This window comes from Heptranchias perlo, chromosome 24, assembly GCF_035084215.1.
Source record: "Heptranchias perlo isolate sHepPer1 chromosome 24, sHepPer1.hap1, whole genome shotgun sequence".
Lineage (NCBI taxonomy): Eukaryota > Metazoa > Chordata > Chondrichthyes > Hexanchiformes > Hexanchidae > Heptranchias > Heptranchias perlo.
The window spans coordinates 47,956,082-47,981,526 of record NC_090348.1 but is presented as its reverse complement, the minus strand read 5'-3'; the positions used below and the strand labels follow the sequence as shown (position 1 = coordinate 47,981,526).

Below are 25,445 nucleotides of genomic sequence, written 5' to 3'. Positions count from 1 at the left end.
TCGCTCTCATTTTTGGCAACAGTCTCTTAAGTGGAACCTTCTGGAAGTCCATATAAATACTTTCCATCGACACTTCCCTTATCTACCACGTTAGTTACCCCCTCAAAACATTCAACTAGATTTGTAAACATGACCTACCCTTTACAAATCCACGCTGGCTCGCTCTGATCAGCTCATATTTGTCCAAATGCTCAGTCACTCTGTCCCTAATGGATTCTAGTAACTTCCCCACAAGTGACATTAGACTAATCGGCCGATAGTTTCCTGGTTTATCTCTCTTACCCTTCTTAAACACTGAGTAACATTGGCAATCATCCAATCCAAGCGGACAATTCCTAAATGGAGAGAGTTTTGGAAGATCATGACGAAAGCATGACAATTTCCTCCCGACTTCCTTAATCCCCTGGGGTGAAAACCATCGGGTCTGGAGAATTCTTCATCTTTAACCTCATTAGTTTCACCATCACCATTTTTTTTACTTGTATTGAATCTGGTCAGTTCGTCCCTGGATTTAGAATCATAGAAGTTTACAACATGGAAACAGGCCCTTCGGCCCAACATGTCCATGTCGCCCAGTTTATACCACTAAGCTAGTCCCAATTGCCTGCACTTGGCCCATATCCCTCTATACCCATCTTACACATGTAACTGTCCAAATGCTTTTTAAAGACAAAATTGTACCCGCCTCTACTACTGCCTCTGGCAGCTCGTTTCCAGACACTCACCACCCTTTGAGTGAAAAAATTGCCCCTCTGGACCCTTTTGTATCTCTCCCCTCTCACCTTAATCTGTGCCCCTCGTTATAGACTCCCCTACCTTTGGGAAAAGATTTTGACTATCGACCTTATCTATGCCCCTCATTATTTTATAGGACTTCTATAAGATCACCCTTAACCCTCTACTCTCCCAGGGAAAAAGTCCCAGGTCTGTCTAACCTCTCCCTGTAAGTCAAACCATCAAGTCCCGGTCAGCATCCTAGTAAATCTTTTCTGCACTCTTTCTAGTTTAATAATATCCTTCTATAATAGGGTGACCAGAACTGTACACAGTACTCCAAGTGTGGCCTCACCAATGCCCTGTACAACTTCAACAAGATATCCCAACTCCTACATTCAATGTTCTGACCAATGAAACCAAGCATGCTGAATGCCTTCTTCACCACCCTATCCACCTGTGACTCCACTTTCAAGGAGCTATGAACCTGTACTCCTAGATCTCTTTGTTCTATAACTCTCCCCAACGCCCTACCATTAACGGAGTAGGTCCTGGCCCGATTCGATCTGCCAAAATGCATCACCTCACATTTATCTAAATTAAACTCCATCTGCCATTCATCGGCCCACTGGCCCCAATTTATCAAGATCCCGTTGCAATCCTAGATAACCTTCTTCACTGTCCACAATGCCACCAATCTTGGTGTCATCTGCAAACTTACTAACCATGCCTCCTAAATTCTCATCCAAATCATTAATATAAATAACAAATAACAGCGGACCCAGCACCGATCCCTGAGGCACACTGCTGGACACAGGCATCCAGTTGAAAAACAACCCTCTACAACCACCCTCTGTCTTCTGTCGTCAAGCCAATTTTGTATCCAATTGGCTACCTCACCTTGGATCCATGAGATTTAACCTTATGTAACAACCTACCATGCGGTACCTTGTCAAATGCTTTGCTGAAGTCCATGTAGACCACGTCTACTGCACAGCCCTCATCTATCTTCTTGGTTACCCCTTCAAAAAACTCAATCAAATTCGTGAGACATGATTTTCCTCTCACAAAACCATGTTGACTGTTCCTAATTAGTCCCTGCCTCTCCAAATGCCTGTAGATCCTGTCCCTCAGAATACCTCTAACAACTTACCCACTACAGATGTCAGGCTCACTGGTCTGTAGTTCCCAGGCTTTTCCCTGCCGCCCTTCTTAAACAAAGGCACAACATTTGCTACCCTCCAATCTTCAGGCACCTCACCTGTAGCGGTGGATGATTCAAATATCTCTGCTAGGGGACCGCAATTTCCTCCCTAACCTCCCATAACGTCCTGGGATACATTTCCTCCCAACTTCCTTTAATCCCCTGGGGTGAAAACCATCGGGTCCTGGAGATTTCTCCATCTTTAATCTCATTAGTTTCACCATCACCATTTTTTTACTTGTATTGAATCTGGTCAGTTCGTACCCTGGATTTAGAATCATAGAAGTTTACAACATGGAAACAGGCCCTTCGGCCCAACATGTCCAATGTCGCCCCAGTTTATACCACGAAGCTAGTCCAGTTGCCTGCACTTGGCCCATATCCCTCTATACCCATCTTACCCATGTAACTGTCCAAATGCTTTTTAAAAGACAAAATTGTACCCGCCTCTACTACTGCCTCTGGCAGCTCGTTCCAGACACTCACCACCCTTTGAGTGAAAAATTGCCCCTCTGGACCCTTTGTATCTCTCCCCTCTCACCTTAAATCTATGCCCCCTTGTTATAGACTCCCTAGCTTTGGGAAAAGATTTTGACTATCTACCTTATCTATGCCCCTTATTATTTTATAGACTTCTATAAGATCACCCCTAAACCTCCTACTCTCCAGGGAAAAAAGTCTCAGTCTATCCAACCTCTCCCTATAAGTCAAACCATCAAGTCCCGGTAGCATCCTAGTAAATCTTTTCTGCACTCTTTCTAGTTTAATAATACCTTTCTATATAGAGTGACCAGAACTGTACACAGTATTCCAAGTGTGGCCTTACTAATGTCTTGTACAACTTCAACAGTACATCCCAACTCCTGTATTCAATGTCTGACCATGAAACCAAGCATGCTGAATGCCTTCTTCACCACCCTATCCACCTGTGACTCCACTTTCAAGGAGCTATGAACCTGTACTCCTAGATCTTTGTTCTATAACTCTCCCAACGCCCTACCATTAACGGAGTAGGTCCTGGCCCGATTCGATCTACCAAAATGCATCACCTCACATTTTTCTAAATTAAACTCCATCTGCCATTCATCGGCCACTGGCCAATTTATCAAGATCCCATTGCAATCTAGATAACCTTCTTCACTGTCCACAATGCCATCAATCTTGGTGTCATCTGCAAACTTACTAACCATGCCTCCTAAATTCCTCATCCAAATCATTAATATAAATAACAAATAACAGCGGACCCCAGCACTGATCCCTGAGGCACACCGCTGGTCACAGGCCTCCAGTTTGAAAAACAACCCTCCACAACACCCTCTGTCTTCTGTCGTCAAGCCAATTTTGTATCCAATTGGCTACCTCACGTTGGATCCCGTGAGATTTAACCTTATGTAACAACCTACCATGCGGTACCTTGTCAAAGCTTTGCTAAAGTCCATGTAGACCACGTCTACTGCACAGCCCTCATCTATCTTCTTGGTTACCCCTTCAAAAAATCTCAATCAAATTCGTGAGACATGATTTTCCTCCTCACAAAACCATGCTGACTGTTCTAATCAGTCCCTGCCTCTCCAAATGCCTGTAGATCCTGTCCCTCAGATACCCTCTAACAACTTACCCACTACAGATGTCAGGCTCACTGGTCTGTAGTTCCCAGGCTTTTCCCTGCCACCCTTCTTAAACAAAGGCACAACATTTGCTACCCTCCAATCTTCAGGCACCTCACCTGTAGCTGTCGATGAATCAAATATCTCTGCTAGGGGACCCGCAATTTCCTCCCTAACCTCCCATAACGTTTAGTTTTAGTTTTCCTTGTATTTCCGATATTTTAACCTCATCCTCGACTGTGAAGACGAAACAAAGTAACTATTTACTAAGTCTGCCATTTCCTGATTTGCAATTACAGTATCACCTGCGTCCGTCATTAAGGGGCCACAATACTCTTCACCACCCTCATTCTCTTCATATATTTGTAAAAACCTTTCATGTTGTCCCTTGATATCCTGTGAAATCTTTTCCCCGTATTCCTTTCTGCAGCTCTTATCACTTTCTTTGTATCCCTTTGCTGTTCTTTATCTCTCTCCCAGTCTGTGGGATCTCTACTGTTCTTTGCCTTCGTATAAACTCTTTCTTTTAGTTTTATTCTGTCTCTCCACTTCCCTTGTTGACCCAGATTGTTTTAATTACACAAGTCGAGCTCTTGCCTTTTACGGGTATGTACAGGTCTTGTCTTCTACCAAATACTTTTCTGAACACTTCCCACTCTTCATCCATACTTTTATCCGTTAATAGTTCTGCCCAGTCTGTTTGTGGTCAATTTGTGCCTCAGCCTTACCTAAATTTAAACCCTTCTCCCTCTCAAACCTAATATTGAATTCTATCATATTAGAATGTATTTGTATCCTTTACCTATTCCTCAATTCTACCCATCGTGGTTTCTACTGCTGCTCACACTTTCTGATTTCCCTCTTTCTCATGCTACAATAATATCCCTCATCAATACCACTGCTCCTCCTCCTTCTCCAATTTCCCTGTCCTTTCTCAAGCCCTAATAACCTGGAATATTTAGCTCCCAGTCATACCGAGCTTGTAGCCAGGTCTCAGTGACAGACACTACATCAGACTCTTTTAGCTGAATTTGCACTTTGAATTCACTTGTTTTATTTCCTATGCTACATGCATTCGTGTGTAGAACTTTTAATTGAGCAATAGACCCTGTCTGCCCTCTGCCCTGATGTTATTTTAGAGACACAATTTAACTAATCACTTTCCTTGTTTTTTTATCACTAATGTTTTATTTTTATCAGTTACTTTGTTGTTACTTCCTATATTTTTTTCTGAACCTGAAGTATTTGTATTACCTTTAATAATACTCATGACCTGGACTTTGCTCTCATCCATTTTTTTAATCTTTAGACTATTTTTATTTCTGCCTGAGACCCCTCCCGTTTTATTGGTTTAAAGTCATTTCTCCAGCTCTATTTACCCTGGTGTGTGATACTCTCTGAATTTACCCTGGTGTGTGATACTCTCTGTATTTACCCTGGTGTGTGATACTCTCTCTATTTACCCTGGTGTGTGATACTCTCTCTATTTACCCTGGTGTGTGATACTCTCTCTATTTACCCTGGTGTGTGATACTCTCTCTATTTACCCTGGTGTGTGATACTCTCTCTATTTACCCTGGTGTGTGATACTCTCTGTAATTACCCTGGTGTGTGATACTCTCTGTAATTACCCTGGTGTGTGATACTCTCTGTAATTACCCTGGTGTGTGATACTCTCTGTAATTACCCTGGTGTGTGATACTCTCTGTAATTACCCTGGTGTGTGATACTCTCTGTAATTACCCTGGTGTGTGATACTCTCTGTATTTACCCGGGTGCGTGATACTCTCTGTATTTAACCCTGGTTCGATATGCTGTGATATTTTCATCTCCCTCAGATTATGCCAAAGGATTTGGTGGGAAATACGGAGTTGAAAAGGACAAGGTGGATAAATCTGCTTTGGGATTCGATTACAAAGGAGTGACTGAGAAACACGAGTCACAGAAAGGTGGTCCCCCTCCCCCCCCTCACAGAAAGGTGGGTCCCCCTCTTCCCCCTCCCCCCCCCCCTCACAGAAAGGTGGGTCCCCCTCCCCCCCCCCCCCTCACAGAAAGGTGGGTCCCCTCCCCCCCCCCTCACAGAAAGGTGGGTCCCCCTCCCCCCCCCCTCACAGAAAGGTGGGTCCCCCCCCCCCCCCCTCACAGAAAGGTGGGTCCCCCTCCCCCCCCCCCCCCCTCACAGAAAGGTGGGTCCCCCTCCCCCCCCCCCCCCCTCACAGAAAGGTGGGTCCCCCTCCCCCCCCCCCCCCCCCCCCCTCACAGAAAGGTGGGTCCCCTCCCCCCCCCCCCCCCCCTCACAGAAAGGTGGGTCCCCCTCCCCCCCCCCCCTCACAGAAAGGCACGCCCCGTCCCCCCCCCCCCCTCACGGAAAAGGGACGCCCCGTCCCCCCCCCACTCACGGAAAGGTGTGCCCCCCCCCCCTCCCCCTCTCACCGAGCCCCCCTCTCACCGAGCCCCCCCCCCCCCCACCCCCTCTCACCGAGCCCCCCCCTCTCACCGAGCCCCCCTCTCTGCACCATGTTCTGGTTCCATTCCCTGCACAAGTCTCTCCGGTTGTTGCCACCAGTTGATGACCTGTTCCGTGTCCGTGGCCCAGCTCACTGCAGCCTGGGGCGAGAGTGTCTCAAACTCACTTTATGCAGCTGACGGAGGAGACTTTCACCCACCGGCTTGAAATCTCAGTGTTTCACCCCCCAAACACCAGCCACCTTCACCGACCCCCCCACTCACCTGACTGACCGCACGGCTCGACCTGAGGCCGAGATTGTCCAGAACGGCCCCCTCCACACCAAGAGAGTGAGTTCTCTACCGTTGCCTTGCAGATTATGCGAAAGGTTTTGGAGGAAAGTTTGGAATACAGAAGGACCGTCAGGATAAGACTGCCCACGGCTGGGATCACAAGGAGGAGGTGACACTTCATGAGTCACAGACAGGTGAGGGGGCGAGTGGAGAAGGTAGGAATGAGTGAATGGAGGGAGGGGGTTCTGGCAACCCCCCCCCCCCCCCCCGCAGTGTAGATAATACCGGGGGGAGGTTGGGGAACATGTTATAACTGGGGGTTGGGCCAGATTTTCCCTTGTGCTGTAAATCGGGTGGGACGCCAGTCGCTATTGTCTGAACCCCTGAAAACAGCCCCTTCCCCATGGTTCATGGTGGGTCAACCAGTCTCCGAGCACCACAATTAGCCCCAGTGCCTCAGAATGGAGGAGGGAATTTCAGCCTCCCTCCCAGCCGCTATCCAGAGAGACCTGCCGGAGTAGTGTGTGGGAGCGGACAGTGGGCGAGAATGGGGCCCAGCTCAACTTTGATTCAACACCACAGTCACGTAGCTCGGTGCCAGACGGGTGAGGTAGCAGGGGGTGAATGTGGAACGGTTGCCCAACGAGAATCAGGCCCCTCGCGAGAGGAGGTGAGGCAGAGGGGGGCAAAAAGGATCATATCTTGTGTTAATAATCTGCTCGCCTTGGTAACGATTTGCTTCATCTCTTCGTTATTCGCCCTCCTTCTGTAGATTGTGCCAAGGGTTTTGGTGGGCGATATGGAGTTACAGAAGGACAGGATGGACAAGGTAGGCCCTTTAAGGTTCTAAGCTCCATGAGAGGTGTCACAACTCTCTTGCAACAAAGCAGCGCACAGCCTCAGACCCGTCCAGCTGATCACCTCCCTCCGTCCTCCTTCCCTCTGACAAACTGCAAATCCCAAACTTTCTGATTGACCTCCTTTCCTCTTCCCCCTTGCTGATATCCTGCATTTAAACCCTGACCCTTCACCCCCAGTGCCTCAATAGACTGGAGACATCAACTATTCTGACACACGGCAATGACCAGCCGGGATTGGTGTAAATAACCTTTCCTCGGCACCGACAGCCGGGATTGGTGTAAATAACCTTTCCTCGGCACCGACAGCCGGGATTGGTGCAATAACCTTTCCACGGCACCGACCAGCTGTGGCTGCAAAAGTCTGTCGATGGTCATTCACCAATTTGTACAATTTTATACTTCCTGTCTATGTAAATTTTCTAAATTCTTCTTCATTGTCATTCATGTTAGTCATTGAGTGTCAGTTTGGCTCAGTCGGTGGGACTCTCACCTCTGAGGGTCATGTGTTCGAGCCCCACCCCAGGACTTGAGATGTGACCTAAGCTGACACTCCTGTTCGGTACTGGAGGGATGCTGCGCTGCCGAATGAGATGTCAAACTGAGCCCGCACATAAGAGAATATTATCAAAACACTGAATCCGAGGTCACCTTGTGTCATGGATCGGAAATTATTTGGGAGCTAGGAGACAGAGATTAACGATGAAAGAAATGTTCTCCAGCGGGATGTGACAAGCGGAGATCCCCAGGGATCTGTGCTGAGGTCTCAGCTTTTCACCATATTTATTAATGACTTGGATGAAGGAATAGAGAGTTGTATAATCTAAGTTTGCAGATGGACACTAAGTTAGGAGGCCCAGTAAGTTGTGTAGATGGGAACAAGTTACAAAGGGACAGTGACAGATGAAGTGAGTGGGCAAAACTGTGACAGATGGAGTTGAATGTGGGGAAGGGTGAGGTTATCATCTACTTTGGATCTGAGAAAAACAAATCAGAATATTTTCCTTATTGTGGAGAGAGTAGGAGCCTGTGGAGGAGCAGAGAGATTTGGGTGTCCAGGTAAACAAATCACTAAAAGGTTAGAGCACGGGTAGAAAAAGTTATCAAAAAGGCTAATGGAATGTTGGCCTTTATCTCGAGGAGGCTGGAATATAAAAGGGGAGGAATTGATGCTTCAGTTGTACAGAGTCCTGGTCAGACCCCATCTGGAGACTGGCTTCAGTTCTGGGCACCGCACCTCGGGAAGGAGATATTGGCCTTGGAGGGGGTGCAGCGCAGATTCACCAGAATGATACTGGGGCTTAAAGGGTTAAATTATGAGGACAGGTAGCACAGACTAGGCCTGTATTCCTTGAGTTTAGAAGATTAAGATTAAGGGGTGACCTAATGGAGGTGTTTAAGATGGTTAAAGGATTTGATAAGTTAGATAGGGAGAAACTATTCCTCTCCGGTGGGGAGTCCAGAACAAGGGGGCATGACCTTAAAATTAGAGCCAGGCCGTTCAGGAGTGAAATCAGGAAGGGTTGTGGGAATCTGGAACTCTCTCCCCCAAATATTTGTGAATTCAGGGGGGACAGTTGGAGCTTTCACGACTGCGTTCGCTAGATTTTTGTTGGGTGAGGGTATTGAGGGATAGGGAGCAAAGGCGGGTAAATGGAGTTGAGGTAGAGATCAGCCACGATCTGATTGAACAGGCTCGAGGGGCTGAATGGCCTCCTTCTGTCCCTACGCTCCTATTTGTTCAGGTGGATGTTTATGCTGTGATGGGGGAGGGGAACAATAGGGGTGAGATTCTAGACGGAAAAGGTGAAGCGGGAACGAGGCTTTATTCATCTGACCCCATCTTGTGACGTGTGTGCTGCAGGTACATGGGGTTCCCCCGGGGGGCAACTGATACCGGCTGCAATCGGGTAACTGCCCCCCCCGCCCATTACCCCTGCCTCCTATGGGCCGTGGCCAAGGTCTGAGGGTGAGAACTCGGGAATATTGGACCTGAGAATTCCCTCACACTCAGCACCATCACGCCTGGTATTTTAATTCATATTTCTTAAACCCCTCCACCTCTTTTTTCCCCCCCCCCCCCCGCTCCCCCTGCTCCCCCCCCGCCCCCCCGCTCCCCCACCACTGCTCCCTCAATTATTTTCTCTGAACTTTCTTTCTCCCTTGGGTTTACTGACAGAGTACAGGAGGATAACCGATCGCTCGGCCTCTGCTCTGGAGCTGGAGTCAATGTCCATTCCCATTATCACACACCCCTGAGCTGCTTGGGGGACCCTCTCTCTGCCCCCCTCCCCAGCACGCTGTCTGTAGCTCGGCTGCGTCTGTCTGGTCTGTCGCTGCTTCCCCTCTGGTTAGATTGTTGGCTGACCTTTGACCGATTCACGTTGCAGAACGCAGCCTCTTTCACCGAGATGGAGTCTCCGACCTCCTCCTACCAGAAGACGACGCCAGTGGAAGCCGGTAAGTGGGGGGAGTGGGCGTTCGCTGCGGGAGCCCACCCCCGGATTGATGGCTACAGGTAGTACGGAGTCTCTCGCTCCAGATGTTGCCAGGCTGTTTCTGGCCTTTGGGGCGACAAAGATAAACAAGCCCCTTTTCTCCTGGAGGCACTGCCCCTTACAGGGGTACAGTTCCATGGGCATCGCCCCATCACCCAGTACCTTACCACGGAGCCCATGAGCCTAGACAGGGAGACATCGTAACGCAGCAGACACTGTCCTTACCCGCTGGCCACACACTCGCTGTTCCCAGCGGGGGGTACCAATGATCAGCAGTTGGAGCCCATCACCCACCGCCCCCTCATGGTACTGAGGCAATTCTAGCACCATCAGTACTGGGATCAGGTAGTCGGCGTGGACCCCGAGATTGAACCTGGACTGCTCCTGGTCACGATACGGATGAGCTCCTGCCTGTTCACACGGGGCCTGTTCTCCAGGTAACTCAGCCCTGGGCTCATGCTCTTCCCCGGTAACTCTCTCCCCCACATCTATAATGTGTTCAATTCCAAAACATTAAGGGGATGGGAACTCCTACCTGCCAGCGTCCCCTCGCCTCGCCCCCTGCCCGCTGTTTTTATTTTTTCTTTGCCACTCAGTTAATGTCCCTCAATCTGTGCTCACTGCTTTGCTAACTGTCTCTCTCTCTCTCTCTCTCTCTCTTCATTTCTCTCTCCCTTTCTTTATCTTTCTTCTCTTTACTTTGCCTCTCTCTTTCTGTCTCATCCTCTGTTTCTCTTTGTCGTTTGTTCTCCCTGAATCTCCCTCTATACCTGTGTATGATTTCTCTCGCTCTCTGTTTTTCTCTATCTTCGCCCTCCCTCCCTCTCTCTCTCTCTCTCTCTCTCTCTCTCTCTCTCTCTCTCTCTCTCTCTCTCTCTCTCTCCCTCTCCCTCTCCCTCCCTCCCTCCCTCCCTCCCTCTTTCTCTGTCACACTCTCTCCCTCCGTCTCTCTCTGTCTGTCTCTCTCTCTCTCCCTTTCCCCCTCCATCCCTCTCTTCCCCCCTCTCCCCTCTTCCCCCCTCCCTCTCTTCCCCCCCCTCCCTCTCTCCCTCTTTTCCCCCCCCTCCCTCTCCCCCCCCTCCCTCTCTTCCCCCCCTCCCTCTCTTCCCCCCCTCCCTCTCTTCCCCCCCCTCCCTCTTCCCCCCCCTCCCTCTCTTCCCCCCCCTCCCTCTCTTCCCCCCCCTCCCTCTCTTCCCCCCCTCCCTCTCTTCCCCCCCTCCCTCTCTTCCCCCCCCTCCCTCTCTTCCCCCCCCCTCCCTCTCTTCCCCCCCCTCCCTCTCTTCCCCCCCCTCCCTCTCTTCCCCCCCTCCCTCTCTTCCCCCCCTCCTCTCTCTCCCCCCCCTCCCTCTCTTCCCCCCCCTCCCTCTCTTCCCCCCCTCCTCTCTTCCCCCCCTCCTCACTTCCCCCCCTCCCTCTCTTCCCCCCTCCTCTCTTCCCCCCCTCCTCTCTTCCCCCCCTCCTCTCTTCCCCCCCCCTCCCTCTCTTCCCCCCCCTCCCTCTCTTCCCCCCCTCCCTCTCTTCCCCCCCCTCCCTCTCTTCCCCCCCTCCCTCTCTTCCCCCCCTCCCTCTCTTCCCCCCCCTCCCTCTCTTCCCCCCCTCCCTCTCTTCCCCCCCTCCTCTCTTCCCCCCCTCCCTCTCTTCCTCCCCTCCCTCTCTTCCTCCCCCTCCCTCTCTCTCCCTCCCTCTTTCTCTGTCACACTCTCTCCCTCGTCTCTCTCTGTCTGTCTCTCTCTCTCCCTTTCCCCTCCATCCTCTCTGTCACCCTCTCCCTCTCCCCCTCCCCCTCCCTCTCTCCCCCCCCTCCCTCTCTTCCCCCCCTCCCTCTCTTCCCCCCCTCCCTCTCTTCCCCCCCCTCCCTCTCTTCCCCCCCCTCCCTCTTCCCCCCCCTCCCTCTCTTCCCCCCCCTCCTCTCTTCCCCCCTCCCTCTCTTCCCCCCCCTCCCTCTCTTCCCCCCCCTCCCTCTCTTCCCCCCCCTCCCTCTCTTCCCCCCCCCTCCCTCTCTTCCCCCCCTCCCTCTCTTCCCCCCCCTCCCTCTCTTCTCCCTCTCTTCCCCCCCTCCCTCTCTTCCCCCCCTCCCTCTCTTCCCCCCCCCTCCCTCTCTTCCCCCCCCTCCCTCTCTTCCCCCCCTCCCTCTCTTCCCCCCCCTCCCTCTCTTCCCCCCCTCCCTCTCTTCCCCCCCCCTCCCTCTCTTCCCCCCCCCTCCCTCTCTTCCTCCCCCCCCTCCCTCTCTTCCCCCCCCTCCCTCTCTTCCCCCCCCCTCCCTCTCTTCCCCCCCCCTCCCTCTCTTCCCCCCTCCCCCTTCCCCCTCCCCTTCCCCCTCCCCTTCCCCCTCCCCCTCCCCTTCCCCCTCCCCTTCCCCCTCCCCTTCCCCCTCCCCTTCCCCCCTCCCCCTCCCCCTCCCCCTCCCCCTCCCCCTCCCCCTCCCCTTCCCCCTCCCCTTCCCCCTCCCCTTCCCCCTCCCCCTCCCCCTCCCCCTCCCCCTCCCCCTCCCCCTCCCCTTCCCCCTCCCCTTCCCCCTCCCCTTCCCCTTCCCCCTCCCCTTCCCCCTCCCCCTCCCCCTCCCCCTCCCCCTCTCTTCGCCCTCCCCCTCCCCCCCCCCCCCCTCCCCTCTCCCTGTAGCTAGCAGTGGTGCGAGCAGTCTGAAGGCGAGGTTTGAGAACATGGCCAAAGCCACTGAGGAGGAAAACAAGAAGAGAGCGGAGGAGGAACGGGCCCGGAGACAAACCGAGAGAAACAGGAGCGGGAGGAGGCACACAGGAAACAGCAGGTGAGGGAGGGGGTGGGGGGGAGGGGGTGGGTGGGGTGGGGAGATGTGGGGGGACAGGAAGCAACAGGTGAGTCCGGGGGGCTCTGAATGCCAGCGGGTAACCCCCTGGATCACTGGACCCACTTGGGGCCGTGTGTCATCACAGGGCTCGACCCCCCAGCCCCTCGTTGGAATGAGTTTACTGCCTCGATCCAGTCTGGGATTGGCAGCTGCCTGGCCCCTCACCTCTTGCTGTGGACCAATCTTTACCTGTGTTGGTAAACACTGCTCAAGACATGTTTGGACCTGTGTCTCTGTGCCAGGAATTGAGAGTTTGAGACAAGGAGTCTTTTTGCTTATAAATTTATTAGAGAAACGATACTTACCGACAACACAAGATCATGCAAAGGCCGTGGGATCTTTTACACCCGCCGGAGAGAGCAGACAGGCCTCGGTTTAATGTCCCACCTAAAAGACGGCACCTCCGACAGCGCGACGCTCCCCCGGCGCCGCCCCTCCGAGAGCGCGACGCTCCCCCGCGCCGCCCCTCCGACAGCGCGACGCTCCCCCCGGCGCCGCCCCTCCGACAGCGCGACGCTCCCCCGGCGCCGCCCCTCCGACAGCGCGACGCTCCCCCCCGGCGCCGCCCCTCCGACAGCGCGACGCTCCCCCGGCGCCGCCCCTCCGAGAGCGCGACGCTCCCCCCGGCGCCGCCCCTCCGAGAGCGCGACGCTCCCCCGGCGCCGCCCCTCCGAGAGCGCGACGCTCCCCCGGCGCCGCCCCTCCGAGAGCGCGACGCTCCCCCGGCGCCGCCCCTCCGAGAGCGCGACGCTCCCCCCGGCGCCGCCCCTCCGAGAGCGCGACGCTCCCCCGGCGCCGCCCCTCCGAGAGCGCGACGCTCCCCCCGGCGCCGCCCCCCTCCGAGAGCGCGGCGCTCCCCCGGCGCCGCCCCTCCGAGAGCGCGGCGCTCCCCCCGGCAGCGCGGCGATCCCCCGGTACTGCAATGGGAGTGTCAGCCTGGATTATGTGCTCAGGTCTCTGGAGTAGTACTTGAACCTTGAACCTGGGAAATGAAGATGGGCCAGTGGGTGAAGTGACAGTGGGCGACCATATTGGGGATAGTGACCACAATTCAGTTAGTTTTAGTATTATTATGGAAAAGGACAGAGTTCAGTCAGGAGTAAATGTTTTAAATTGGGGGAAGGCAAATTTTACAGAACTAAGAGGTGATTTGGCAGAAGTGGACTGGACACAACTACTTGAGGAGAAATCAGTGGCAAGCCAGTGGGAGGCACTAAAAAGTGAAATTCTACGGGTACATTGCAGACACGTCCCCTCAAAGAAAAAGGGTGGCACTGCCAAATTTAGGTTGTCTGGAAGTATACGGGGCAAGATAAAGCAGAAAAAGAAAGCTTCTGACTGTCACAGAAAACTAAATACTGCAGAAAGCCGAGAGGACTATAGAAAGTACAGGGATGATGTAAAAAAGGAAATAAGGAAAGCAAAGAGAGGGCATGAAAAAATATTAGCTAGTAAGATTAAAGAAAACCAAAGATGTTTTATCAGTACATTAAGAACAAGAGGATAGCTAAGGAAAAGGTGGGACCAATCAGGGATGATAAGGGTAACTTGTGTGTCGAAGCAGAGGATGTGGGTAGGGTTTTAAATGAATATTTTGTCTCCGTATTCACAAAGGAAAGGGATGATCCGGACGTAGTAGTTAAAGAGGAGAGGTGTGAAATATTGGATAAGGTAAACATAACGAGAGAGGAAGTACTCGAGGGACTGGAATCCTTGAAAGTTGATAAGTCACCAGGGCCGGATGGATTGTTTCCTGGGCTATTGAAGGAAGCCAGGGAGGAAATAGCGGATGCTCTGAGGATCATTTTCCAATCCTCACTCGATACAGGGGAGGTACCGGAGGACTGGAAGACTGCAAACGTAGCACCATTGTTTAAAAAGGGTACGAGGGAAAGGCCGAACAATTATAGGTCGGTCAATCTTACCTCGGTGGTGGGCAAACTAATAGAATCAATTCTGAGAGATAGGATAAACTGTCACTTGGAAAGGCATGGTTTAATCAGGGATAGTCAGCATGGATTTGTTCAGGGAAGGTCATGCCTTACAAATCTGATTGAATTCTTTGAGGAAGTGACAAGGAGGGTTGATGAGGGTAGTGCAGTGGATGTTGTCTACATGGATTTTATTAAGGCATTTGACAAGGTCCCACATGGCAGACTGGTCAGAAAGGTAAAAGCCCATGGGATACAGGGAAATGTGGCAAATTGGATCCAAAATTGGATCCGTAACAGGAAACAAAGGGGAAAAGACGAGATGGGAACTGGTGCAGTCTGGTTAAAAGGTTCCCACTCTGACCCTTGACCTCTTCTTCGTTCACAGGAGCGAGTGGAGCAGGAGAACGAGGCGGAGTCAGCGCCGGGAATCCCGGAACCTGAGAGAACACAACATCTCCCGCCAGTGCCTCGGAGCCGAGGTCAAAAAACAGTGAAGGAGCCGGAGCCGGAACCGGAGCCAGAGCCGGAACCGGAGCCGGAACCAGATCAAGCCCCAGTCTATGATAATCCAGAAGCTTACCGTGAGGTAATGGATCCTCCTGAACGGCAGTCATTGAACCAGGACCAATACTGAGATATCTCCTGTGTCTTTTCCAAAGTTTTCTCTGTAAAATAATGTTTCCAGTGAAATAATTTTGGGGAGTCACAACGAAGCTACCAGTCACCACGGTAACCCAGCACAATACACCCCTAATTCGGCACTTAGAAAACCACAGAATGGCAGCTTTGGGAAATGGAGAAAAGCTCTAATCCTCCAGTACTGGCACCTGGCTAAAGGGCCGGCTTAGAGGGAGCTTCACTCTGTATCTAACCCTGTACCTGCCCTGGGAGTGTTTGATGGGACAGTGTAGAGGGAGCTTTACTCTGTATCTGACCCTGTACCTGCCCTGGGAGTGTTTGATGGGACAGTGTAGAGGGAGCTTTACTCTGTATCTAACCCATGCTGTACCTGCCCTGGGAGTGTTTGATGGGACAGTGTAGAGGGAGCTTTGCTCTGTACCTGCCCCTGGGAGTTCTACCTGAGATGGGAAACTGATGCTTTCCTCACCAGAAATGGTGGAAGAATTTTTTTTTGATTTCTTTGTGTAAAATATTTCAGTCGTGTCAGCTGTGAATATCGTTCCTGTTGGACTGTGAGGTGAACTGGTTTGGTGTCTTGCAATGCTGACCCTCTCAGTGTACATACACCAACCTTCGGTCGTGTTTTTTCTGGCTCCCTTTGGACTCATCAATTCATTCCCGTTCCATGCAGTGTGATCATGGAACTGATCAAATGTTGGGGGAGACACGAGGGGAGAGTCTCCTGGATCTGCAGGTGATGAATCCCGGAATATTGGGTCGGGCAGAGTGTCTGGTGAGGGAGCTGCCCAATCGCTGGGCGCTTTGGGCCCGGAGGTTTCTGCGATCCTACCCGCTGATCTGGGGGAACCTCCCCCGTGTGAGGCAATGTTGATTACGGCCTGAGTGGGATCTGGTGATCCATTCCTCGCTGCTTGTGATCCATTGACAGATTCCCTCTCTTTACCCGTGGGCGCTGACTATTGCCGGGGTCTGATTCCCTTGGCACCGGCTTCCCACCCGAACCTGACCCGATGGTGCGTCCCTCATTCAGGGGGCTAGGCACTTGGGCCCTGATTTTTAACTTTGGCCTGGTATAGGGCAGGCAGGCAGGTGGGTGGTGGGGTGAGCTGTAAACTGACCCATCACTGCAGATAACAGGCCCCGGGGCTACTTGAACTCCTGGGTCTCATTGACTGGCCTGATCAGATCAGGAAACTGCTGCCGAACTTTGGAAAATCGGACTGCTGTGGGGAGAGGGTAAGGAGGGGGGGGATGGGGGGTAAGGGGGGGAAGGTGGGGGGGTGGTGAAAGGCAGGGGAAGCCGAAACTTTCTCTTGTGAGGCCCAGAGTGGGACTCTTGCTCTTCTTGGCCCCACAAAGGAAATTGTAAAATGTACCAGTTGTGGCCACTCCTTTGTCCCGATGGGTCCTGACTGATCTTCAGGCTCAGGCCAGGTGACGTCATCGGACCCTGATCTGCATATTTAAAGAAGGTCCTCGCTGACTTTGGGTGGTCTGCTCAGCCTTCTGAGTATCGGTGAACCAGGTGACCATTGAGTGGGGACCACAGCTCAGGCCAACCCTGTCCTCACGTAAATCCACACGGTCACTGGGCAGGAGTAGGAAGCACGAGTGGGTTCTCCCCTCCGTCACCCAGTACAGCCAGGTGCAGCGGCCCTTTACTGCCTGCCTGGCCGAGAGCAGCTGACTCCTAGATTTAATTACACTGCCTGCTTGGCTGCTGTTCTTCTCATTCCAGGTGGTGGATGAAGGAGACTATGAAGATATTTCAGATACAATCGCCAAGGAGGACGTCGAGAATCAGGGAGAATACGAGGAGCTGGAGCCAGTTCGAGGAACGGGAACGCCCAATCCTGGTGAGAGGCCCCATCCAACGGCTGTAACGTGGGCTGTTTTTTAGTGATAATGTGCTGTGGAATCGTGCTTTGTGGAATAACTCTGTCAAAAAGGAGCTGGATAGATATCTGGTTGGGAATGGGTTGGAGGTGCAGAACGAGATAATTAAATACTCAGTGGTACAATGGTTCATGTCCTGTTGATGCTGGTGGGAGGAGGGAGGGAATGGTTTTGGAGGGCAGCAGGTCAGGGTTCAATTGTGGAGATGTGGAGATGGATCCTGGGATTTGCTTGATTCCCGTTGGGGTTTCATGGAGTTTTAATACAGAACTTTCCATCAGGAGATTAAATGGGCGAGTAGAGACCATGAAAGGGGAGAGAGTACATGGGCTATGGAAGGAGATTAAATGTTTGTGAGATTGGGGGATATGGGGAGAAGCTGGGAAGGTGGGTAGGTGTGATTGGGGGATATGGGGAGAAGGTGGGAAGGTGTGATTGGGGGATATGGGGAGAAGGTGGGTAGGTGTGATTGGGGGATATGGGGAGAAGGTGGGTAGGTATAATTGGGGGATATGGGGAGAAGGTGGGAAGGTGTGATTGGGGGATATGGGGAGAAGGTGGGAAGGTGTGATTGGGGGATATGGGGAGAAGGTGGGTAGGTGTGATTGGGGGATATGGGGAGAAGGTGGGTAGGTATAATTGGGGGATATGGGGAGAAGGTGGGAAGGTGTGTTTGGGAGATATAGGGAGAAGATGGGTATGTGTGATTGGGGGATATGGGGAGAAGGTGGGTAGGTATAATTGGGGTATGTGGGGAGAAGGTGGGAAGGTGTGATTGGGGGATATGGGGAGAAGGTGGGTAGGTGTGTTTGGGAGATATAGGGAGAAGATGGGTATGTGTGATTGGGGGATATGGGGAGAAGGTGTGATTGGGGGATATGGGGAGAAGGTGGGTAGGTGTGATTGGGGGATATAGGGAGAAGGTGTGATTGGGAGATATGGGGAGAAGGTGGGAAGGTGTGATTGGCGATATGGGGAGAAGGTGTGATTGGGGGATATGGGGAGAAGGTGTGATTGGGAGATATGGGGAGAAGGTGGGAAGGTGTGATTGGGGGATATGGGGAGAAGGTGTGATTGGGGGATATGGGGAGAAGGTGGGTAGGTGTGATTGGGGGATATGGGGAGAAGGTGGGATTGGGGGATATGGGGAGAAGGTGGGTAGGTGTGATTGGGGGATATAGGGAGAAGGTGTGATTGGGGGATATGGGGAGAAGGTGGGAAGGTATGATTGGGGGATATGGGGAGAAGGTGGGTCGGTATAATTGGGGGATATGGGGAGAAGGTGTGATTGGGGGATATGGGGAGAAGGTGGGAAGGTGTGATTGGGGGATATGGGGAGAAGGTGGGAAGGTGTGATTGGGGGATATGGGGAGAAGGTGGTAAGGTGTGATTGGGAGATATGGGGAGAAGGTGGGTAGGTGTGATTGGGGGATATGGGGAGAAGGTGTGATTGGGGGATATGGGGAGAAGGTGTGATTGGGGGATATGGGGAGAAGGTGTGATTGGGGGATATGGGGAGAAGGTGTGATTGGGGGATATGGGGAGAAGGTGTGATTGGGGGATATGGGGAGAAGGTGTGATTGGGGGATATGGGGAGAAGGTGTGATTGGGGGATATGGGGAGAAGGTGTGATTGGGGGATATGGGGAGAAGGTGTGATTGGGGGATATGGGGAGAAGGTGTGATTGGGGGATATGGGGAGAATGTGGGAAGGTGTGATTGGGGGAGATGGGGAGAAGGTGTGATTGGGGGAGATGGGGAGAAGGTGTGATTGGGAGATATGGGGAGAAGGTGTGATTGGGGGAGATGGGGAGAAGGTGTGATTGGGGGAGATGGGGAGAAGGTGTGATTGGGGGAGATGGGGAGAAGGTGTGATTGGGGGAGATGGGGAGAAGGTGTGATTGGGGGAGATGGGGAGAAGGTGTGATTGGGGGAGATGGGGAGAAGGTGTGATTGGGGGAGATGGGGAGAAGGTGTGATTGGGGGAGATGGGGAGAAGGTGTGATTGGGGGAGATGGGGAGAAGGTGTGATTGGGGGAGATGGGGAGAAGGTGTGATTGGGGGAGATGGGGAGAAGGTGTGATTGGGGGAGATGGGGAGAAGGTGTGATTGGGGGAGATGGGGAGAAGGTGTGATTGGGAGATATGGGGAGAAGGTGTGATTGGGGGATATGGGGAGAAGGTGTGATTGGGGGATATGGGGAGAAGGTGTGATTGGGGGATATGGGGAGAAGGTGTGATTGGGGGATATGGGGAGAAGGTGTGATTGGGGGATATGGGGAGAAGGTGTGATTGGGAGATATGGGGAGAAGGTGTGATTGGGAGATATGGGGAGAAGGTGGGAAGGTGTGATTGGCGATATGGGGAGAAGGTGTGATTGGGGGATATGGGGAGAAGGTGTGATTGGGAGATATGGGGAGAAGGTGGGAAGGTGTGATTGGGGGATATGGGGAGAAGGTGTGATTGGGGGATATGGGGAGAAGGTGGGTAGGTGTGATTGGGGGATATGGGGAGAAGGTGGGATTGGGGGATATGGGGAGAAGGTGGGTAGGTGTGATTGGGGGATATAGGGAGAAGGTGTGATTGGGGGATATGGGGAGAAGGTGGGAAGGTATGATTGGGGGATATGGGGAGAAGGTGGGTCGGTATAATTGGGGGATATGGGGAGAAGGTGTGATTGGGGGATATGGGGAGAAGGTGGGAAGGTATGATTGGGGGATATGGGGAGAAGGTGGGAAGGTGTGATTGGGGGATATGGCAAGAAGGTGGGAAGGTGTGATTGGGGGATATAGGGAGAAGGTGGGAAGGTGTGATTGGGGGATATGGGGAGAAGGTGGTAAGGTGTGATTGGGAGATATGGGGAGAAGGTGGGTAGGTGTGATTGGGGGATATGGGGAGAAGGTGTGATTGGGGGATATGGGGAGAAGGTGTGATTGGGGGATATGGGGAGAAGGTGTGATTGGGGGATATGGGGAGAAGGTGTGATTGGGGGATATGGGGAGAAGGTGTGATTGGGGGATATGGGGAGAAGGTGTGATTGGGGAATATGGGGAGAAGGTGTGATTGGGGGATATGGGGAGAAGGTGTGATTGGGGGATATGGGGAGAAGGTGTGATTGGGGGATATGGGGGGAAGGTGTGATTGGGGGATATGGGGAGAATGTGGGAAGGTGTGATTGGGGGATATGGGGAGAAGGTGTGATTGGGGGAGATGGGGAGAAGGTGTGATTGGGGGAGATGGGGAGAAGGTGTGATTGGGGGAGATGGGGAGAAGGTGTGATTGGGGGAGATGGGGAGAAGGTGTGATTGGGGGAGATGGGGAGAAGGTGTGATTGGGGGATATGGGGAGAAGGTGTGATTGGGGGATATGGGGAGAAGGTGTGATTGGGAGATATGGGGAGAAGGTGTGATTGGGGGATATGGGGAGAAGGTGTGATTGGGGGATATGGGGAGAAGGTGTGATTGGGGGATATGGGGAGAAGGTGTGATTGGGAGATATGGGGAGAAGGTGTGATTGGGAGATATGGGGAGAAGGTGTGATTGGGGGATATGGGGAGAAGGTGTGATTGGGGGATATGGGGAGAAGGTGTGATTGGGGGATATGGGGAGAAGGTGTGATTGGAGGATATGGGGAGAAGGTGTGATTTGGGGAGAAGGTGTGATTGGGGGAGATGGGGAGAAGGTGTGATTGGGGGAGATGGGGAGAAGGTGTGATTGGGGGAGATGGGGAGAAGGTGTGATTGGGGGATATGGGGAGAAGGTGTGATTGGGGGATATGGGGAGAAGGTGTGATTGGGGGAGATGGGGAGAAGGTGTGATTGGGGGAGATGGGGAGAAGGTGTGATTGGGGGATATGGGGAGAAGGTGTGATTGGGGGATATGGGGAGAAGGTGTGATTGGGGGAGATGGGGCGAAGGTGTGATTGGGGGATATGGGGAGAAGGTGTGATTGGGGGATATGGGGAGAAGGTGTGATTGGGGGATATGGGGAGAAGGTGTGATTGGGGGATATGGGGAGAAGGTGTGATTGGGGGATATGGGGAGAAGGTGTGATTGGGGGATATGGGGAGAAGGTGTGATTGGGGGATATGGGGAGAAGGTGTGATTGGAGGATATGGGGAGAAGGTGTGATTGGGGGATATGGGGAGAAGGTGTGATTGGGGGATATGGGGAGAAGGTGTGATTGGGGGATATGGGGAGAAGGTGTGATTGGGGGATATGGGGAGAAGGTGTGATTGGGGGATATGGGGAGAAGGTGTGATTGGGGGATATGGGGAGAAGGTGTGATTGGGGGATATGGGGAGAAGGTGTGATTGGGGGATATGGGGAGAAGGTGGGTTGGTGTGATTGGGGGATATGGGGAGAAGGTGGGTTGGTGTGATTGGGGGATATGGGGAGAAGGTGGGTAGGTGTGATTGGGAGATGTGGGGAGAAGGTGGGAAGGTGTGATTGGGGGATATGGGGGGAAGGTGTGATTGGGGGATATGGGGAGAAGGTGTGATTGGGGGATATGGGGAGAAGGTGTGATTGGGGGATATGGGGAGAAGGTGTGATTGGGGGATATGGGGAGAAGGTGGGTCGGTGTGATTGGGGGATATGGGGAGAAGGTGGGAAGGTGTGATTGGGGGATATGGGGAGAAGGTGGGAAGGTGTGATTGGGGGATATGGGGAGAAGGTGGGTCGGTGTGATTGGGGGATATGGGGAGAAGGTGGGAAGGTGTGATTGGGGGTTATGGGGAGAAGGTGGGTCGGTGTGATTGGGGGATATGGGGAGAAGGTGGGAAGGTGTGATTGGGGGTTATGGGGAGAAGGTGGGTCGGTGTGATTGGGGGATATGGGGAGAAGGTGGGTCGGTGTGATTGGGGGATATGGGGAGAAGGTGTGATTGGGGGATATGGGGAGACGGTGGGAAGGTGTGATTGGGGGATATGGGGAGACGGTGGGAAGGTGTGATTGGGGGATATGGGGAGAAGGTGTGATTGGGGGCTATGGGGAGACGGTGGGAAGGTGTGATTGGGAGAAGGTCGGGTTGAAATCATCAAAATTCGGGTTCTTGGCCTCAACCTGTTCCTAAAAATCTTTCCGTTGCAATTTGTCGATAGGTGCGGAGAATATTTACGATGTTGCGAATGCTGGTGTGACAGCAGTGGCTTTGTACGATTACCAAGGAGGTGGGTCAACGATGAATATTAAATGCAATTGGTAGCCAATCTATTTTGTCACAGATCCCTCCTCCTGAGCTTCCTCTCCCCGGTCCCTGACGTAGTGTGTGGGCAGGATGCCTGTTCCCAGGTGTCTGACAATCGTCCTCTGCACCTCCTGTCAGCCGGCTGCCTGGATGGGAAACATAGGAACAGGAGGAGGCCGTTCAGCCCCTTCGAACCTGTTCTGCCATTCAATTAGATCATCGCTGATATCGTTCCTCATTGCTCACCTTTGCTCCATATCCCTCGATACCCAACAAAAATCTATCGATCTCAGTCTTGAAAATTTCAATTGACCCCCAGCGTCCACAGCCTTTGGGGGAGAGAGTTCCAGATTTCCACTACCCTTCGTGTGAAAAAGTGCTTCCTGATTTCACTCCTGAACGGCCTGGCTCTAATTTTAAGATTGTGCCCCCTTGTTCTGGATTCCAATCATTTCACTAGAATGATACCAGGGCTTACAGGGTTAAATTATGAGGACAGGTCACACAGACGAGGCCTGTATTCCCTCGAGTTTAGAAGATTAAGGGGTGATCTAAATGACATTTTAAGATGATGAAAGGATTTGCTCGGGTGGATAGAGGGAAACTCCTTCCTCCGGTGGGGGGAGTCCAGAACAAGGGGGCAGAACCTTAAAATTAGAGCTCGGCCGTTCAGGGGTGATGTCAGGAAGCACAAAGGGGAGTGGAAATCTGGAACTCTCTCCCCCAAAAAGCTGTTGAGGCTGGGGGTCAATTGAAAATTTCAAAACTGAGTTTGATAGATCTTTGCTTGGTAAGAGCAATATAGGATATGGAGCAAAGGCAGATAAATGGAGTTAAGATACAGATCAGCCATGATCTAATTGAATGGCAGAACAGACTCGAGGGACTGAATGGCCATCTCCTACTGCTATGATTCCTTTTATCATTTCAAACACCTCAATTGAATCACCCCTTAATCTTCTAAACTCAAGGGAATACAGGCCTCGTCTGTGTAACTGATCCTCATAATTTAACCCTTTTAGCCCTGGTATCATTCTGGTGAATCTGCACTGCACTCCCTCCAAGGCCAATATATCCTTCCTGAACTGAAGCCAGTCTCCAGATGGGGTCTGACCAGGACTCTGTACAACTGAAGCATCAATTCCTCACTTTATATTCCAGCCCCCTCGAGATAAAGGCCAACATTCCATTAGCATTTTTGCTAACTTTTTCTACCTTTTAGTGATTTGTTTACCTGGACACCCAAATCTCTCTGCTCCTCCACAGCTCCTACTCGCTCCACAATAAGAAAATATTCTGATTTGTCTCTCTCAGATCCAAATTGGATAATAACCTCACCCTTCCCCACATTCAACTCCATCTGTCACAGTTTTGCCCACTCACTTCATCTGTCACTGTCCCTTTGTAACTTGCTCCCATCTACACAACTTACTGGGCCTCCTAACTTAGTGTCATCTGCAAACTTAGATTATACAACTCTCTATTCCTTCATCCAAGTCATTAATAAATATGGTGAAAAGCTGAGACCTCAGCACAGATCCCTGGGGATCTCCGCTTGTCACATCCCGCCAATCAGAGTACAATTGGGGGCAGCGTGTCAGCCTTACACAGTTCGACACCTGCAACAGGTGTCCTGCATGTTCACCATATCCCTGTTACACTCCCAGTCCTCATAACTAACGTTATTACTCACTACTCCCCATTATAACACTCCCTGGTCCACCCCATCCTCCGTGATATCCGCAGGTGTCAGCCGTGGCGCTCTTGCCTCTGAGGCAGAGAGATTGTGGGTTCAAGTCCCACTCTAGGCAGACATAGTACTGAGGGAGTGGTGCACTATTGGATGAGACGTTAAACCGAGGCCCCGTCTGCCCTCTCGGGTGGAGAAAAAGATCACTTGCCACTATTTTGAAGAGCAGGGGAGTTCTCCCCAGTGTCCAATATTTATCTCAACTAAAAGCACATTATCTGGTTATGTATCACATTGGTGTTTGTGGGATCTTGCTGTGTGCAAATTGGCTGCCATTTTTCCTACATTACAACAGCGACCACACTTCAAAAAGTCCTTCACAGGCTGTGAGGCTCCTTGGGATGTCCTGAGGTCAGGGAAGGCACGATATATAAATGCAAATCCGGACCGGTCCTGGGAGCGTCGGGGCTCCGGTCCTGGGATTGTCCAGACTCTGCCCCGGGAGCGTCGGGGCTCCGGTCCCGGGATTGTCCGGACTCTCCCCCGGGAGCGTCGGGGCCCCGGTCCCGGGATTGTCCGGACTCTGCCCCGGGAGCGTCGGGGCCCCGGTCCCGGGATTGTCCGGACTCTGCCCCGGGAGCGTCGGGGCCCCGGTCCCGGGATTGTCCGGACTCTGCCCCGGGAGCGTCGGGGTCCCGGGATTGTCCGGACTCTGCCCCGGGAGCGTCGGGGCCCCGGTCCCAGGATTGTCCGGACTCTCCCCCGGGAGCGTTGGGGCCCCGGTCCCGGGATTGTCCGGACTCTGCCCCGGGAGCGTCGGGGCTCCGGTCCCGGGATTGTCTGGACTCTGCCCCGGGAGCGTCGGGGCCCCGGTCCCGGGATTGTCCGGACTCTGCCCCGGGAGCGTCGGGGCCCCGGTCCCGGGATTGTCCGGACTCTGCCCCGGGAGCGTCGGGGCCCCGGTCCCGGGATTGTCCGGACTCTCCCCCGGGAGCGTCGGGGCCCCGGTCCCAGGATTGTCCGGACTCTCCCCCGGGAGCGTCGGGGCTCCGGTCTTGGGATTGTCCGGACTCTGCCCCGGGAGCGTCGGGGCTCCGGTCTTGGGATTGTCCGGACTCTGCCCCGGGAGCGTCGGGGCTCCGGTCTTGGGATTGTCCGGACTCTGCCCCGGGAGCGTCGGGGCTCCGGTCCCGGGATTGTCCGGACTCTGCTCCGGGAGCGTCGGGGCTCTGGTCTTGGGATTGTCCGGACTCTCCCCCGGGAGCGTCGGGGCTCCGGTCTTGGGATTGTCCGGACTCTGCCCCGGGAGCGTCGTGGCTCCGGTCTTGGGATTGTCCGGACTCTCCCCCGGGAGCGTCGGGGCCCCGGTCTTGGGATTGTCGGGGCCCCGGTCCCGGGATTGTCGGGGCCCTGGTCCTGGGAGTATTCGGCTCTGCCCAGGGATTGTCCGGACTCTCCCCCGGGATTGTCCGGCTCGGACCATTGATATTGATCACTGATTCTCTTGGTGTTGCAGAGGGCGATGATGAGATCTCCTTTGACCCCGATGACATCGTCACCAACATCGAGATGATTGACGAGGGCTGGTGGCGGGGGCAGTGCAACGGGAAAACTGGCCTCTTCCCAGCCAATTACGTGCAGCTGACGCAGTGA

General features: G+C 53.1%; 1 protein-coding gene across 1 annotated transcript in view; it reads left to right on the top strand.

Annotated features, from left to right (window-relative positions):
* LOC137341772 (src substrate cortactin-like) overlaps positions 1-25,445 on the top strand; it is a 51,866-nt gene extending 26,421 nt beyond the window's left edge. The window contains 11 exon segments of the mRNA XM_068005264.1: positions 5,350-5,474; positions 6,348-6,458; positions 7,037-7,071; positions 7,073-7,093; positions 9,512-9,581; positions 12,239-12,340; positions 12,343-12,386; positions 14,766-14,966; positions 16,761-16,878; positions 22,017-22,085; positions 25,309-25,445. Of these exon segments, the coding sequence (XP_067861365.1) occupies positions 5,350-5,474; positions 6,348-6,458; positions 7,037-7,071; positions 7,073-7,093; positions 9,512-9,581; positions 12,239-12,340; positions 12,343-12,386; positions 14,766-14,966; positions 16,761-16,878; positions 22,017-22,085; positions 25,309-25,445 (1,033 nt within the window).